Source organism: Elephas maximus, chromosome 6, assembly GCF_024166365.1.
Source record: "Elephas maximus indicus isolate mEleMax1 chromosome 6, mEleMax1 primary haplotype, whole genome shotgun sequence".
Classification (NCBI taxonomy): domain Eukaryota; kingdom Metazoa; phylum Chordata; class Mammalia; order Proboscidea; family Elephantidae; genus Elephas; species Elephas maximus.
In genome coordinates, this window is record NC_064824.1 from 75997413 (window position 1) to 76012282 (window position 14870).

Below are 14870 nucleotides of genomic sequence, written 5' to 3' on the forward strand. Positions count from 1 at the left end.
GGGTCTTTCAGAGGCTTATTGTTAACATTCAATGAAATAACAGCAACAAAAGCACTCTGAGACAGAAAGAATGCTGCAGCAATAGGATTACTCTTGGCAAATAGCAATATTTGAAAGTATATAGCGATTGGTATCATGTTATCTTATTGTAAGCCCAGGAAATGTATTTTAAAGTCCATCCACCTGTAGATGCTTAACAGCAGAATAATACATATCCCTCTTATCCCTGGGTAGTTTGAAAACAGGCTGACTGTACGTTCTTTCCAGCCCTTCTCACACTCTCCTTTCATGGATGTGTGGGTTTGATTACAGTCAGCCTAAAGTAGTCCCATTGGGAGCTGCTCTGGGACACAGGGAACCCTATAAGGCTGGCTGCTGTGGCCTCCAACCTGGGGGGATGATGTCAAACCTGTTTTGAGCTTGGATCCCTTCTACTGTGTGGTCTTGTAGAAAGGATTCTAGGGTTTTCTGTTATAGTGGTACTGTAACAGAATTTCAATTTTTATTAAATTTCTTACATGTTCACAGCCTAATTTCTTTTAGTCCCAAATGTTTTAGGTCCTGGATGGAACCATCGGCTTCCATTACATGACAGCCTTAGAATATTCTCTGTGGCTATTCTTACACATAACGCTAAATTTAATTCCTTGGTTTTAGGTATGTCAGAGTTAGATTCAAAGATAACAAAAGACCGCACAATTATTGTGTCATTGACGAAGGGCATTCTGATGCTTTCCTGTGATAGCATCTTTTTAAGTTCCATGAATTGCTTCTAAAAACCTAGGGAGACAGAAAGCACCTGAAACAGAGTTACAATTCTCTACCTACATGCTGCATCCTGGGAGGGGGAAGAAACGGAGTGCTTAATAGCTTCACACGCTCTGGTAATGAAAGAAATGTGTTTGAAGGGATAGAGCACTGCCACAGAGACAGCTGGGTTCAGGTCGCTGCGAAGTGTCACGCTGCAATTACACCCAACAATAAAAATAATTAATGAGGCATGTGACCCACTGACCTCCAGATACCTACCACGGTACCTCACCGGCTCTCCCCAGCCTCTCTAGGGTGCCGCCCCTGCCACCCACGGGCTGCATCACTGGGACACAGCAAGCGTGCTGACTTTACCCAGGCTTTGTTTATAAGTCTGAACCAGAGGGGAGATTCCCCAGTCCTTCCGCCTCACGCCCAGGCAAATCAATAAGCTGCCTGTGTCACTAACATATTCCAGGTCATGCGCACACACAAACATTATGATATCTTGAAATTACTTTTAAATTACTGTCTTTTAGGTTTTAACCATTTTCTAAGAAATGGGCTCAGCAATCCTTACATGGAGCAAGGACGGCACCCAGTGGCCAAAGTGTTTCATCTCACACCATTTTCCATTCCTTGAATCTTTGGAGACAATGAATTGCCACAAGACTGCTTTCTAAAACACACACACACACACACACACACACACACACAGAGAGACAGTATACGGGGATTAATTCAGAACAATAATTTTTAAAGATCCTTAAAATTTTACCTTATGAGTCTTCTGTTAAAATCATCATATTTCAGATATGCAGCTTCCTGTCCCTCACGTGCCTAATTTAAAGTATCATAGCCAATATCATACAAATATAAACCCAGTCTCCCATTCTTCACTTCATATCTCCCCCCAACTAGTCTCTACTTCATAAATTCTCATGCCTTAAACATTAGATTTATCTCCTGACAAGTGCTTTATCATTAAGCTGATGTTCGCAATCTCATATCCTTGTTAACTTTCTTAGGAGGTAGTTGGCAGGCCTGAAGAGCATGTGATAGTAAAGCGAGACTGCTCCTTTTCCTTTGAGCTTTCCACATGTCCAGAGATTTCTATTCAGCTAGATAGCCAATTAGACTGTAAGGAAGACAGCTGAGATGTCAGAATAATGGATTATATACCCTCTTGCTAAGAATGATGCATAATGTTTGCTGGTTCCAATTTCCCTAGGTTTCTAGGCAGTCTGAAACCCCAGGACATAGAGTTACATGGATAGCACAGTCACAATACAAAAAGAAGCTTCTAATAAAACAGCATTATATATTAATTGCCCAAAAAGTATCATGAAATGTCTTTTTTTAAATGTCCATGTTAAATTTAGGTAAAAAATTCTGTCTTTCTCAGACATCATCACCATTCACAGTTATGTGACCCCAAAACTATCAAAATGTCATGGAAGTTCCAAGAATAATAATTAAATCAAAAGAAAATGGCTTAAGGATAAACTTTGGTGAAATTGTTTCCATTTTCCTATTTAACCATTCGAAGAGAAGCTTCCTCTTCAAAGCCACAGCAAAGCCTTCAGAGGGAAAGCCAAAGCCAAGTAGGTCCATTTTCCTTTCTGGCTCTTTGATCCTTGGTTGCCTCATTTGTACAATGAAGATATGCTAACCCTGCCCTCACCAGCTGGTCATGTGGATCAAGTGAGATAATAGGTGTGAAAAAGGTTTTATATACTCTTAGGTCTTATGATTTAAGACATTATTATTATTTGAACATTTATAAGTAGCATTAGTACATAGTTTGATACTGGTGAGATTAAGATTCTTGTCTTAGCTAAAACAATCAATTATATTCCTCAGAGTTACCGTTGTATTATAGAACACTTCAAATATAATGTAGCCATGGTGGGCTTCGGCAATCACTTATAATATGTAATTAAATCAAGCTGAGCCAAGTCTCCCACTAAATACCCAAATTCTTAAACAGCGCTTAAATTCAAACCTTTGGGCATTCAGAACTCTTAAGGGCCTTCCCTCTAGATGTTTTGTCCATATTTTCGTTGCTTTATGTTTTATTTTCTCCTTTCTCCTAGAGATAAACTTTACAGGCTCATAAAATTATGGCATTTTATAGCAGGAAATGGCTTTGTTTTATAGATGAGGAAACTCAAGGCCTAGAAATTCTAAATGAACCAAGGGGAGTTGTGGCTGTTTTGTGTATTCACATGTTTGCTTCCTCTAGTCTTGCTGTGTCTGTAGGCCTTACAAAAACTGAGTTCTGCCTACTGAGACTGCAGAAAACCCTTTGGTCAGACATTCTCTACTAACTTATTTCCTATTTTATGTGGTGCCTTGTGACTAATAGAATCACGATTCACGCACATTTTAAAGGTTTTGGATGGATCCATTTCCAACTGAGAGAAAAATATGAAAAAGCGCCAAACCAGCCCATGATTTTAAAGTAGGTAGAAGAGACAGAATAGAGGACTATAAAAATAAAATTACAAAGGCATCTTATGATTCAAGAAAATAGTAGGTTTTTAAAAAATCTAGCCTGCAGAGTGGGGGTGACAGGATTCATGACTGAAGAATCTTATTTAATATTGGTGAAATTGATGAATCAACTAAGAACTGATGGCAAGGGGCTTTTGCCCACAGCAGGGAAGGGAAGATTGTCATTACAGAGCACTCCAGAGAGAATAGGGTCAAATCGGTGTTTATCCTAAACAAAGAAAATTAATCCCTTTATTTTCATATATGTTGGCCCCCAAAACATCAAAATGCCAGGGATCCAAGAATAATAGTTGAATCAAAAGAAAATAACTTAAGGATAAAATTCTATGAAATTGTTTGTTTTCATTGTCTTATTTAGCCATTTGAAGGCCAAAATGAAACATTGAAGAGGGAAAATTCTGTCTCAATCCCTTGTTTTGAGTTCTTGGTTGTTAGTTTTCTATTGGAAAATAGGAAAAGTTAAAAACAAAGGATTGAGATAGAATTTGCAGACACTCCTATTGTCATAGATCCCTGCCTCTACCCACACCCCGTAACTTCCTCTGCCTTAAAAACTGCAAACGTTTAAATGAATTCAGTCACTTGGTAGATATTTCTCCAGCACTCAGTATGAAGCACAGTTTTAGGTGGGATAAGGGTTACAAAGATGAACAAGACAAAAATTCTTTCCTAAAAATGCTCCTAGTTTAATGATTACACAGGTGAACAAAGATCTATAATGCAAGGTAGAAACTGATAAACACACACACACAAAGAATGGAGAATGAGAAGATTACTGTTGCCTGAAAGTCAGCTAGAAAGACTTCATGAAGAGGGGGGCAATTGAGCAGGGTCAGATAGATTGATAGGACTTAAATATGCAGAGGCAAGGAACAGGGCATGGACCCATGGGAGTAAAGATAGGAAAGGGCAGGAAATGGAAAGAAAACATCAAAAATAACTGTGGTGAGGGGAGGGTAAATGGGAAATGGGCCGGAAAAGTGAACTGGGGAGGTTAGAATTTACAGCACTTTGAGTGTCCACTTAAACAAATTGAAACTATGGAATTTAGAGGTTTCTAGACGATTCTAAAGTTTTGTGAACAAGAAACTGGCATTGTTATGAGAGTACAGTTTTTCTGCCAGCTGTGTACAGGATGAATTTGGGAGAGGGTCAAGAAAAGGAAGAAGAATGCAAATCAAAACTGCAACGAGATACCATCTCACCCCAACAATATTGGCATTAATCAAAAAAACAGAAAATGACAAGTGTTGGAAAGGTTGCAGGGAGACTGGAACTCTTATGGGAATGTATAACCGCTTTGGAAAACGATATACAGCCTCCTTAAAAAGCTAGAAATACAAATACCATACAATCCAGCAATCCCACTCCTAGGAATACATCCTAGAGAAGTAAGAGCCATCACTTGAATAGACATATGTATACGCATGTTCATTGTAGCATTATTCACTAGCGAAAGATGGAAACAACCTAAGTGCCCATCAACAGATGAATTGGTAAACAAACTATGGGACATACACACAATGGAATACTATGCAGCAATAAAGAACAATGATGAATCCATGAAATATCTCACAGCTTGGATGAATCTGCAGGGTATTGGGCTGAGTGAAATAAGTCAATCACAAAAGAACAAATATTTTATGAGATCACTACTATAAAAACCCAAAGGTTTATACACAGAAAACAACAATCTTTGATGGTTACAAGGTGGGGGGTGGGGGGAAGAATCACTAACTAGACAATGACAAGTGCTAACTGGTGAAGGGAAAGACAACACACAATATAGGGGAATTCAGCACAGCTTGACCAAGGCGAAGTCATAGAAGCTTCCTAGACACATCCATACACCTTGAGGGACCTAGTTACTGGGGCTGAGGACTGGGGACCATGGTCTCAGAGAACATCTAGGGCAACTGGCATAAAAACCCACTAAAATAACATAGTTCATAAAGAAAATGTCCTACATCCTACTTTGGTGTGCAGCGTTTGAGGTCTTAAAAGCTTGTGAGTGGCCATATAAGATATATCTATTGGTCCCATTCCATCCAGAGAAAAGGAAAATGAAAAAAGTCAAGGACACAAGGAAAATATTCGTCCCAAAGGACTAATGGACCACATGAACCACAGGCTCCATGAGCCTGAGCCCAGAAGAACTAGATGGTGCCTGGCTACCACCACCAACAGCTCTGACAGGGATCACAGGGTGGGAGAAAAATGTAGAATGAGATTCAAATTCACACACACACACACACACACACACACACACACACAAAAGACCAGACTTACTGGTCTGACAGAGACTGGAGGAACCCCCAAGACTATGGCCCCCGGACATCCTGTTAACTCAGAACTGAAGCCACTCCCGAAGTCCACTTTTCAGCCAAAGATTAGACAGGCCTATAAAACAAACAATCACACATGTGAGGAACGTGCTTCTTAGTTCAGCCAAGTACACAGACCAAATGGGCAACATCTGCCCAAAAGCAAAGAGGAAAAAGGCAAGAAAGGACACGAAAACTGGACGAAGGGACACGGGGAACCTGGGGTTGCAAGGGAAAGGGGGAGAGTGCTGACAAAAAGGGAGGATTGCAACCAATGTCACAAAGCAATTTGTGCATAAATTTTTTAATGAGGAAGTAATTTGTGCTGTAAACTTTCACCTAAAGCACAATAAAATTAAAAAAAAAATTATACAGAGAATAGGACCTTGGAAGATAAAGGGAAACCCTATGAAAAGGAAATAAAAAAGGGTATACATTAAAAGAAAGAAAAGAGGGTAGGGAGACCAGCTAGGAGAACCCGGAACGAGAGATAAGAGGATCTGAGCTAGGGTGACAGCTCTGAGGATGGCTGAGGTGGGCTGAATGTGAGAGATGTCTTGAAATCAGAAGGGATGAGACAGCACGTGCAGGATGAGGAGGTATGAGAACCCAAAGATGGCTGTACAAATACATCCAAAGTGTGCATCTGGAGAGTGAGGGTTGAGAAGGCATTATAGTCAGGAGTTTTTAGCTACTATTTGTTCCATTTTAGCTCCTTTTTATCCTAGAGGAGGGAGAGTCAACTATTTTGACTGCTAAACCAAGTCCACATCTTTGAGGCGAGGAGCTACCAGTTCTTTACCTCCCACCTCTGAATTTATAGTTACAGAGGGTTCTAATTAGACCAAAACCAAAAACCAAACCCAGTGCCGTGAAGTTGATCCCGACTCATAGTGACCCTATGGGACAGAGTAGAACTGCCCCATAGAGTTTCCAAGGAGCGCCTGGTGGATTCGAACTGCCGACCCTACGGTTAGCAGCCGTAGCACTTAACCACTACACCACCAAGGTTTCCACTCTAATTAGGGGAAAACCAGAAAGAAGGTAAAGCGACTCAGATGCCCTTGTGTTATGGAAGGTTCTGACCCCTTTGGCCTTTATGCTCCTTCCTTTCACAGCTCAGGGGCCAGGGCTCTCACTGCCACATTATCGCCCTCCAATCCTGTCTTCCCTGGATGTTCAGGACTTGTCACTCCTCTGCTCTGAAACCTAAAATGCTCTGAAACCTATTGCTCTGAAACCAAAAATGAACTGCTTTTTATTTCATTTCCTCAGGCTCAGACTCCCTGGGCCTTCAAAGGTGATACTTAAATTAATGAACACAGTGAACCCAGCTCTGCTAATGTGCGGAAGGAAGAAGGTGGGAGGAAGACTTCCAGGGTCATTCTTCCTTCCCAAAATTATATACACTCCCAGTAGCCTTCTAGAGAGTGTCCCCGCTTTGTTTTCAAATGGAAAGAAGTGACAAATATTGGCTATTTAAGTTTATTTTGGGGGAGGTCAGGGTCACCATAGGATGTATCTTCGTCAGGCAGGTCCTTGAGGGCCCTCTATTCATAGCTGCTTAGTTCAGCAGTATGAAAGGCCAGCCTGGACATCCAGGCCTAGTTCCCCTCATGCCACCCGCCTCACCAGTGTTTTCAATACTCAAGAGTGACAAAGTACAACCATCCTTTTTCTGATGTGGCATTTGATTAAGACACAATTCATGAAGAGAACCCCATATAAACAAGCAGACATTTGAACACAAAGCACTGCACATATTTATGGCGGTGTCCTGTGCAGTACAAGCTGCCCAGCTCAGTCTGCTCCTTATGAGCAGAAGATGCCCTTTAGGGTGCTGATTCAGCTGTTTCCTCTGCAGTCAATTTCCTGGTGAAGGTTCAATAACTTTCCCTGACAATAAAAAAAAACTCTGATATTAAACTTGGCATAATTACTATTTAGAGTCAAAACAACCCCTTAAATTCAGGAGGTGGAGACAAGGGAGGAGACAGAATAGGTTATGCATAAGATGATATTCGAATTCCATTTATACTGCTCAGGTCATCTTTTATACAACTTTGAAATAAGCTGAGATGAACCAAAAACCCATTGTTGAGACTGCCAAAGGTGACATTTCAGGGAGGCTCTGAGAGCTGTGACATGGGGAAAATGGGCTTCTTTGCTTCTCTTGTTCTCTCTCTAGCACCCTGAGGCCCTGGGTTATCGCCTGGGCTGTGGAGATGCCTCTGTGGGAGCACTCGCCCTGAGCGAGAGAAACCTGAGGGGCGGGAAACATGAGCTCCCCAGGGCTGTGCTATCTGCCAGCCCTCTACACTGCCCTGCTCTATCCCGGCCCGTCCTCAGCACTCACCACTTCACCTGGGTTTGGTGCACTCTTCCTCTGCAAAAGGCTGCTGCAAGGATTGGGCTTTTCCACAGGTCTGGATGAGGCAGTGGCTAGCACATATGGTGCCTTTGTGTCAATTAGGAAAAGGAGTGCCCTCTGGAGGATCAACTACTAAAAGGCATTCCAAGCACTTAGCCAACCAGGTGGGGTTGGGCAGCCCCCACTCCTGCCTGCTTGTTCAAAGTACGTTATGGATTGAATTGTGCCCCTCCCACCAAATATGTGTTGAAATTCTAACCCTTATAGCTGTGGATGTAATCCCATTGGGAATGGGATTTCTCTGTTATGTTAATGAGGCCATGCCAGTGTAGGGTGTGTCATAAACCTACTCATTTTTGAGATACAAAAAGAATAGATTAGGCACACATGGAGGGGAAGATACATGCCATGCAGAGACCACCAATGAATCAAGGAATGCTGGGTCCACAGAAATGAAAAACCATCTTCTCCCAGGGCCGACAGAGAGAGCCTTCCCCTAGAGCCAGTGCCTTGAATTTGGACCTTTAGCTTCTTAAACTGCAAGAAAATAAATTTCCATTCTTTAAAACCAGCCATTTGTGGCATCTGTTACAGCACCACTAAGAAACTAAGACACCACATGACACATTTCCGGCATAACTGGAAAGGTGGTCTGGAAGGCTGCAGCTTCTTATACATATTTGAGTATTTCATGGATCAAATTTGTTTCCTCAAATCTAATTACTTAAAAAAAAAAAAAAAAAGCCTAGTAAATCACATCCCATTGATCAACCTGTCTCCTGTCATCGATCCCACAGACAATGCCATATGATCTTATTTTTGGTGTATGCACTCTTTTTTTCAGTATATACAGGCTCAGGGAGTACCTATTCTTGGTGCTTTATTTACTTTACCAGGATGTTAATTTGTGGCCTAGGCATTAACATTGAAAACCTGAAACATGCAAGAGGGAGTCCAAACCCAAACACCCAATATGAGTTATTGGCGTTTAATTACTGGGGCAGTTATAGAGCTATAAACGAGTTCATCTCTGATTGTATCCATAACCCATGCAGTTCTGAATTGAAAGAAGGGGTGATAGAAGGTAGCAATATAGCATGAGAAGGACCACGAGTTGATTTTAATTGGCAAACTGGCAGTTTATAGTGATAACTGTTTGGTCTGTCCACTGCATTAGAATCTAAGTCAAGTGCATAAAATTACAGGAGCATATAATTGGTGTACTAAACTCATTTTCCTATGCAATCACAGCTGGCATCTTCAGGTTATTAAAAGCTTTTAAACCAGTCATCTTCAAAGAGATCTAATTTTCAATATGGCCTTTATACATTATTCCTTAGCACAGAGCAAAAGTGATATAAACAGGCACTAAAAACTGCACACATTTTCTGTGCACACCTTTCTTATTTCGAGTTCATAGAAGACCGGTAAATGTTAACCATCCTTTAGGTCATGGTTTCCTCATTCAATGCACAGGGCAACCAACACATAAAGGATATACTATTAACATTATAAACTGAATCAGACTTTTAAAAATAAATTCATTTTTTCCAGGAAGTTCTGTGATCCTTTTGTGTACAGTTGGCCAACAAAAAGGACTGTTTCCTGTGGTATAAATGACATATCGGAACCAGGAAATTTAAGCTCAGGGTCTGACATTCTTGGGTGAGCAATTACAATGTTGTTTTACGTATTTATTCTGGTTGGGCAGTCCAATGACACTTCTAAAGGATTTTTACGCTCTGACCACCACTTATTCAAGTCACCACCATGCACTCCCCCAAAGAGATTTTTTTTTTTTTCCAGCAGGAGAAGTAGAATTAAAAAAACAAAATAAAACGAAAAAAACAACCCTCTTCCCCATGTTATCCCTGAACAGGGAAAGAAATCCCAAAACATGAAGGGATGTGAAATAGGAAGACCAGATATGAGGAAGGCTAAGGTTTTGACTCGATGGCAATGGGTAACGGGGGAAGGTTGTATTAGGCCCCTGGGTGGCACAAAATGTTTGAATTGGCTGCCAACCCAAAGGTTGGTGGTTCAAGCCCACCCAACAGTGCCACAAGAGAAAGGTCTGGTGATCTGCTTTCATAAAGATTGCCAAGAAAGCCCTATGGAGCAGTTTTACCCTGTAACACATGGGGTTGCTGTGAGTCAGAACTGACTCGACGGCAGTGGGTTACGGTGGTATCAGCCTAGTATCAACGATTACTAAAGATTGTCTATCGGCGTATTTTATATGAAATCTATGTTATTTTAGGCCATACCACCCAGGGGTATAAATTGTAATGAATTAAGAGTAAGGGATAAATCCCATGCTGTCTTTGGAATCATCCAGACATGGAGCTCTGTCACCTTAACTTCCATTAGAAAGAATTCTCAACCCAGAGGCTTCTCAGCCTCTGCATGTAAATAGACCACATTTCTCTGGTCTCCCAGACGTGTCTGAATCCCAGATGTGGTGCAGTTTGGGCTTAAACTGGGGTCTGCCCTATGTATGTATGTATGTATGTATGTATGTATGTAGTTAACCTCCAGGTCTTTTTTTAGTACTAGATGACAAAATCATTTTCTTGCCAAACTCCATCTTAACCCCTGAATCACAGATGACTAGCTTGGTCCAGCTGGGTAAAATCCAATACACTGGGACTCAGCCACCCCTTAATTCATCAAATCTCACGGGTAATTTGGATTTCAAATTTCAAATCAGTACACACTTTTTTTTTTTTTTTACTTCCTCTTTACTTTAGTGGTTAAGAGCTACGGCTGCTAATCAAAGAGTTCAGCAGCTCAAATCCACCAGGCATTCCTTGGAAACCCTATGGGGCAGTTCTACTCTGTCCTGTAGGGTCGCTATGAGTTGGAATCGACTCGACAGTAACAGGTTTGGTTTTTTTGTTTTTTGTTTTGGTAGGTAGCAAAGGTCACAATATATTTGAATGCAAGCATGAATTGTCAGCACATAGTTGGTCAAAACAAAGCACTTATTTACTGATATTTAGGCACAATGTTAAGATATTGCCATTGTATATACTCCAGCTTGGAATTTCAGTAAATGTTTTTTGTTGTCGACTTGTAGGATTATTTTAAGCCCACTACATTTTAATGTTATTGCTGCAGTTATAACAGACATCAGCTACCAATTGTGATGTTTTATTTACTTTACATATCAAGGAAAAAAGCCATTAAGTTATAATTATTTACCCTATCTCAGTTACATTGTAACGAGATACCAGTTAATATCTTTCAGGATAAAATCTGGAATAAATTACTTAAATTAATAATCTTGACAATTATAAGATGAAATAACCCTTCGTTCTCAAATTTAAATACTTCATATTTTTAGTATGTTTGTGAGTTAAGAATAGAAAGACATGGCAAATTCCAGGATAATGGGGTTTTCTTTACTTTAAACAAAGCATTAAGTCTGAACATAGGGCAATAATCCTCAGAAAGTAGAGAGCTATGGATACTGGCCTCCTATTGCTCTGGACACACAGTCATATTTAGTCCACCGTGAGCTTTGCTATTCTTCTTGCTGCCTACCTCTTCCCTCTTTTAGCAACAATAATAATTATAACAGTAAAAATATAATAATATAGACATTATACTAGCATTTCAGTGGGAACTAGGTGTTTCTATAAATAGGATTTCTAGGTAAATGAACTTTATATATTAAAGAGAAAAGGCTTTAAATGTTTTCGATGGAAATATTTATAAAATAATTATGTATTACCAGGGTTTTAACATTTTCTTGATGACTCATTGCTCTGAGTTCTCAATCACTGATGCTCTTTTGGTTTAGTTAGTCATTGTATTCATTCATTCATCCATTGAACAAGTATTTATTGAGTGTTACTATGTTCCAACCACTGTAAAAAGCACTAGAGATAGAGCAATGAACAAAATACACAAAACCCCAAGCCCTGGTGGAACTCAGGTTCTAGTTGGTATGTGGGATATTTGCCCCTACAACAAATGGACTCTGACTGTTGTGTTTAAGGGCTGGCCTGCCTCCTTCCTCTGCTGTCAGCTATCAACTCTTGCTGTCAGCTATCACCTCTTGCTGTCAGCCTGTCCCTCCTTCTGACCTGGATTACCACCACAGGTCTTTTCCCTAAGCCAGTAATAAACCATATCCTTGGATGGATCCTGTAATGGTTAATTTTATGTATCAATTTGGCTAAGTTCTGTTGCCCAGTTGTTTGGGCAAACACTAGTGTAGACGTTGCTTGTATTTTGTAGATGTGATTAGTATTTACAATCAGTTGACTGTAAGTAAAGGAGATTACCCTCAATAATGTGAGTGATTGTCATCTAATCAGTTGAAAACCTTAAGAGCAAAAATTGAGGTTTCCCAGGGAAGAAGCAATTCTGCCTCAAGACTGTGACATAGAAGTCCTGCCTGAGTTTCAGCCTGCCCTAGGGATTTTGGACTTTCTAGTCGCCACAATCGGGTGAGCAAATTCCTTAAAATAAATCCTATTCCTTCTGTTTCTCTAGAGTAGCCTGGGTGATACAGAGCCCAAGCAGCTCATTATTTCTCACTTTAGATGTGCTGTTCCCTGCCCTTCCAAGGAGCCTCCTACACCCACTCCCAGAGTTTGGGGTCTTCCTTTGTTCCCTTTCTTTGTTAAACCCAGAAACCCGGTGCCGTGGAGCCGATTCCAACTTTCTTTGTTAGTGTGACTCAATTCTAATGACCTGGTTCAATTATCAGGCCCAAAGATCTCTGTGCCATTTTTCTTGGGAAGATGAATGCATTTACATGTAAATCAGGCTTTTGGAAGGCTAGCCGCCACCAAGATACATATTACAGTAAAGCCTGCAAAAGCTGAAACCTGTGTAAGGCAGAAACCTAACAGAGAAGGAAAACTCAAATACATATTTTCTACTAAAATGAGTGATAGAAAAGTGGTAAGACTGCACCCTGTCAAAGGTGGAAAGCTTGCAAGACCCAGAAAAACAAGGCAGTCCTGTCGACTTCCAGCTCACACAGTTTTGTTGTAATATTAAAATACAAAATACTATCTTTCTCATGGTTGTGGTAGCTTACCTGATAATTCTCTGACCCTACCCAAAAACTAAAAAAGGCAGACACCAAACCTTTCAAAAGGGAGGAAAATTAGGTTTCTGTAGACTGCCATGTTTTGACCATTGTTGAAAACTGCCCATTAGGAGTGCAGAGAGCGAAGCAAATTCTGAGCTGCCTTTAATGGAGTGGTGGTGACTAAGATTAAAATGGAGCTCTGGTGGTGCAGTGGCTAAGAGCGACAGCTGCAGCCCAAAAGGTCAGCAGTTTGAATTCACCAGCCACTCCTTGGAAGCCCCATGGGGCAGTTCTACTCTGCTCTATAGGGTTGCTATGAGTTGGAATTGACTCAATGGCACAGAACAACAACAAGATGAAGAGGACTAACACTCACAGATTCATTGGACATCGGAGCTGGAAGGGATTACCACGAGTGGCAGCAAAGAACTCTGGTTCTGAGGCCAGATTGCCTAGCTATAACCATCAGAATCATTTGACCTTGGTGAAGATACTCAACATCTCTGTGCTTTAGTTTACTCATCTGTAAAACAGTACATTCTTCACAGGATTGTGAGGATTAAATGAATTAATACAAGCAAAATGCCTGGCACATAGTAAGTACTTGGTAAAGAATAGCTCTTCTTATCCTAGTCTCTTCGCTTATTCTACAGATGAAGAGATAGGCCCTAAGATTTTAAGTGCCTAGCAAGTTAAAGATAAAACCACTGTTAAAACCAGGTGTCCTGATTCTCACCATATTACAGATTGTTCTCGGATATCCTGCTTACGTAACCAAAGGGAAGAAATGAATGCTGAGTCATTTAAATGCTCACAGAGAGGCTACTCAGTTATACCTAAGTCCTTCTTCTCCTCCAATACTGAAATATTCAAAACACACCTTTTCCCCGTTCTAGTCTCCCAACTCCCAGCTCCCAGTCAGCAGGACTAATTAGAGGCCATTATTTTATTTTATTTTTTTTTGATGAAGGGTCAGGAGGCCACGTGAAGCTTAATTTATGCCCCAAAAGGGCAACCATTTCATTCCTTACCTTAAACTTGTCAACTTCAGCTTTTGAACATGTCGCATGGTAGGACAGCACCTGATTCAGATGAAAATTAAAAAAAAAAAAACTTTAATAACCAGACATGACTATGTTTTCTGAAATTCTCCTGTTTAATAATAAGCTTTGCTCATGTATATCGCCTTGACTTGACAGCAAACTTTAATGCACAACAAGAATGTTCTGATAACAGTCTGTGACACAGATTGTCTTCTGTGTAATTACAGTGGAATCCGTTATAATGCTGAATGGAACTACCCCCACATTAAAGACTAAGTATTTTACACCAGGCTTTTTCTACAGGTAGTTATTTCATCAGGGAGACATAACGTAACTCAAGACTGTAGTTCCCAAAGGATATGACTACTTGTCCTGTTAAACGCCCTGGAAAAAAAGAAAGGGAGGAATGAAGGGAGTGTGTGTGTGTGTGTGTCTGTGTGTGCATGCACACATGCGCAGTCATGCTCTGTGGCAGACACAGCAGATGGTTGATTCAACTTTCACTCCCTATTTTATTCTCACTAGCCTGCTTTATTATATAGGAAATATTATATTGTTATGACAAATCATTTGCTGCCCTCTTTGTAAGAGGATTATATTTCCCTGCCCTATTGATGTCAGGGGAGCCCTGGTGGCACAGTAGTTAAGTGCTCAGCTGCTAACTGAAGGGTCAGTGGTCTGAACCCACCAGCCACTCAGAGGGAGAAAGATGTGGCAGTCTGCTTCCATAAAGATTACAGCCTTGGAAACCCCATGGGGCAGTTCTATTCTGTCCTATAGGGTCGCTATAAGTCAGAATCAACTTGACAGCAGTG

General features: G+C 40.7%; 1 protein-coding gene across 1 annotated transcript in view; it reads right to left on the reverse strand.

Annotated features, from left to right (window-relative positions):
• Positions 1 to 14870, reverse strand: part of PDE11A (phosphodiesterase 11A) — a 600047-nt gene that overhangs the window by 149282 nt on the left and 435895 nt on the right. The window contains exon 12 of the mRNA XM_049887539.1: positions 14044 to 14094. Coding sequence (XP_049743496.1) covers positions 14044 to 14094 — 51 coding nt within the window. The remainder of the gene's footprint in view (positions 1 to 14043; positions 14095 to 14870) is intronic.